Source organism: Cyprinodon variegatus, unplaced genomic scaffold (assembly GCF_000732505.1).
Source record: "Cyprinodon variegatus isolate N-32 unplaced genomic scaffold, C_variegatus-1.0 Scaffold1312, whole genome shotgun sequence".
Lineage (NCBI taxonomy): Eukaryota > Metazoa > Chordata > Actinopteri > Cyprinodontiformes > Cyprinodontidae > Cyprinodon > Cyprinodon variegatus.
In genome coordinates, this window is record NW_015151765.1 from 51411 (window position 1) to 55125 (window position 3715).

At 46.6% G+C, this 3715-nt stretch overlaps 1 protein-coding gene across 3 annotated transcripts in view; it reads right to left on the bottom strand.

Annotated features, from left to right (window-relative positions):
- The window catches only part of LOC107102761 (nascent polypeptide-associated complex subunit alpha, muscle-specific form-like), a 26287-nt gene that overhangs the window by 11758 nt on the left and 10814 nt on the right, over positions 1-3715 (bottom strand). For all 3 annotated transcript variants that reach the window (XM_015402184.1, XM_015402183.1, XM_015402182.1), the window contains exons 2-3: positions 268-816; positions 37-115 (exon numbers count right to left, since the gene is read on the bottom strand). In XM_015402184.1, coding sequence (XP_015257670.1) covers positions 37-115; positions 268-760 — 572 coding nt within the window. In that variant the 5' untranslated portion in view covers positions 761-816. The remainder of the gene's footprint in view (positions 1-36; positions 116-267; positions 817-3715) is intronic.

Sequence of the window (3715 nt, forward strand, 5' to 3'; positions counted from 1 at the left end):
CTCCCACCCTAGCCCGTTAGAGAGCAGGATTGGTACCTTGTTGACGTCGTCGTCGTCTTGGATGCTGCTGGAGCTGCAGGTTTGGTTGAGTTTGAGTTGTTGGATTTAGGAGCAGCTGGATAGAAGAACAAAGACAAGGAATCAATGACAGGAGCAGAAATCAGGTCTCCATCAAAAAGAGATTTTATCTCAAGGGACTTCCTGGTAAAATAAAGGCCAAATAAAAAATAAAAATCTTTAAACTGGTTTTTCTCTCTGGAGACTCACTGGTTTTTGGTTTTGCTCCATTGGCAGCCTGAGCAGGGGCCCTCTTTGCGGCGCCGTTGGGCCCTCTGGGTTTGGTACCATTGGATGCTGCTGCATCAGGTAAGGAGGACGTCTTGACGGGTCCGACGGGCCTCCTGTCCAGAACTCTGCTTTGGTTCTTGGCTCCTGCTGCCCTGTTAGGAGCAGCTCCTGCAGCAGATGCACTTCCTGCTGCTTTCCTGCCTGCAGAAGGTTTAGCGTCCTTCTCTGCTCGGTGCGAAGCGGTTCCTGGTCGAGAGCCTGATCCAGCAACACCAGTGGAAGATGGTTGGACTTTGCTCCCGCCTGCCTTCAGTCGGGCTTTGGGGTCTACAGCCACAGGCTTCCCGTTGGCCTTCTGAGCGGCTGCAGCTGCAGGCTGACCTTCCTCTGTGGCGGCTTCCTGAGGGGGGCGATGCGCTGCTGCAGCCTGGTCAGGCTCTGAGGTCTCCATAGTAGCTCCATCCGGCTTCATCCCCGCCGCAGGTTGGTGGATCAGCGTTAGAACTGCCGCTCTAACACTGCAAAGCCCTGCAGAGGAAGAAACATCATCTTCAAGCCACCAAAACATGATAACGATAATGTGTGCATGAAAAACCAAAGGTAAGACCATATATGGTCAATGGGTCTAAGGGGGGGGGGGGGGGGTTGAATACAAACCAGGAAGCATCAACCTGAACCTTAAACCCTGATAATCATTGCTGAGGTTCAGACGCCATCAACAGACTGAACCTCAGAAACGTGCAGAAAGAGTTCCCCATGTCCTCCAGCAGTCTAAGCCTATAGCAGCATAGCTATAGAGTGGAAAAAGGATTACTTCCTTTTTCATCATTCTATCTCTATTCTCCCACTCTGCAGAATCTGTTAGTTCAATCTCTAACGTTCTGCTCTCTCTGCTTTTTCTCATAGTAGCTTCATCTGGTCTGTTCCTGTTTGGCTGTGACTCCATCCTGGAGAGAAATATCAGCTGTGCTGCTGCCATCAACACCTTTGTTTCTAGATGTTGGAGCTTGGCCTGTTTTCCAGTGTAGTCCTGTTTCTCTGACTGTGACTAACTGGATGTGCTCTCTTCATCCTCTGACATGGGAGCTGGCTCGGAGCTCGTCTGCCTGGCTGTGTGAATTTTTAAATTAACATTTAAAAACCTCATTCCTTCCATTCCTCCGTCACTCATGACTAATCGCTTTACTCTAACAGAGCTGCGCTTTTTTATGCAACTCCTAAAAACTGGCATTTAGAGCAGACAGGAAGCGGAACGGAGTCATTCCTCCCGTTGCTGAGGACAGACTAACACAGGGAGGCAGAAACTGTTGCTTCTCTGCAGCAGAAATGAGATCCCTGCGTCTCGACCATATAAGTGCGAGCATACAAGGAGGAGGCGCCCGTCCCGTCAGCAGCAGCGCTTAGTTCACACAGCAAGATGGACGCAGGCAGGACGCCAAGCAGAGGAAACCAAACCTGCTGCTGGAGCCAACAGGTCGTCAGGGGAACGCCGCGGCGCCACACGTCCGAGACACGAACTCTGCTGGACTATTGGAGGATTTCTCTGACTGAAACTCAACTTTTTTTCTTAAATGTATAGAAACACTGATGAGCTTCTAATGGAGGATTTTATTCCTCTAGACGACTTGATGAGCTTTGGAGGAGGATCTCAACTCAAACTTTATTTATAAAGCACATTTAAAACATCCAGGGTTGGATAAATATTACACCAAGATTTTTTTACTGATGAACGAATGTTAAGACAGCCCAACGGGCCAGGAAAAAAATAAAAATAACTGGACTAGAACCAAACATTCTGTCTTACTTTCATTCATATTCAGAAAGTTTGTCGATTGAACACCTTTTAAAGGGGAACGCCGTTTATTTTTCCATTAGTCCTTGATTTCCCGTTATTCCATCATGTTCTACTCTCCCATCTGAGTTTAGTGTCATTTGGAGCCGTTCTGAAGATATTCCGTTAGGTTATATCCAGTAACGTCTTCCTATGGGCAACGACTTGAAGGCACAAACTAAACTGTTCATCATTTATTCTTTATGGTACGCCAGCATTCAGAACATGGAGGCCAATCACTGTCCCCCAGATATACACCGTTAGATTATTTATATTTAAATCTTTTTAAAATAAAGCAGAGTGTGTGTGATGTCATCCACGCCCGCCGGCTACCGTTCATTCATCCTGTCCGCTGAACTGCTGCTAGTTTTCCTCTCATGCCTGGAAGATGTCTAGAGCTGCTACCACTGATGATCTCGCTCTCTAGATGAACGATTCAGATGAGCTAGAATGAATAGAAGGGGTAGAGCGTAGCCGCCTGTGGCCCGGGCTGCCTGTTACTACTACAGTCCGCCGCGCGGATGACGATTGTTGCTACTCCTCCTCCTCGCCCAGAACTTCTGGGGATGTGAAAATTTAAATAGCTTGAAGGAGTTGCCTCATTTATGCTCCCATAATCCGCTTGCTGCAGCCAGGTTTCTGTAAGTTTAAACTTTTTCCCTAACTAGTTATTTTAATTTCGATTATCATGATTTACTCCTTTTCTAAATTATGTGATTTTGGTCGTGGGTAATCTATGAGAGGGTAACCTTCAGTAGCAGATCTGTTCAATCAGCTTTGGGGATATTTTTGAATTACATAGAAGATATTAGGGGATAAATGTGATATATTTGATACTATTGAGCCAATTTGATTTGCTCAGAGGTCAAGGCTGGATATATGGAATAGGGTTAGGGTTTCACCCCGCAGCCTGAAGTCAACCAAATCTGATTTTTTTAACCTGGATCTGATCTTTTCATGACTGAACAACAGATCAGATTTTTTCCAATGCGATCCGCGCCCCTCAGCTCTGAATCTGATCCGTTTGAATGCGACCTGCATCTGAGCATCAAGGCCTGCAGGGGGAACGCAACCTTTGTTTTCTCTTTTTGTCGTAGTTTCCTTGATTTATTCAAAAGGAAAGAAAACTGATGCATGTTTATAATTTTCTTGATTTCATCGATTTATACGTTTATCTGCCAAAAAGAACTAAAAAAAAAATATACATGTTTCTTAGAGGACAGGAAAACAAAGTCTACTGTAAAATGTGGAGAAGTTAGATACCTGCACAGGTTATCAAAGGAGCGCTGTGCTGCGATGTTAGAGGAAGTTTACTGGAATCAAACTACAGACCCGTTGGCAGTGAAAGCCAGGCTCTCAGTGAGGAGCAGGTGGCCGAGGGACGCCATGACAGGAAGCCGGGCTGCCGGCGGCGCAGACGCCCCCCAGGGCTTCAGGGAAACGGGTTACAATATGCTCTAAGCCTGGCAATGGTAACCATGACAACCGACGGCAGAGAGAGGGGGGGCAGAAACCCATTTTAAAACGCAAAACCACCGTATCCTGATTGTTAGCATGGATGAAAAGAAAACAGGGGAGGGAAACACAGCAGCTCTG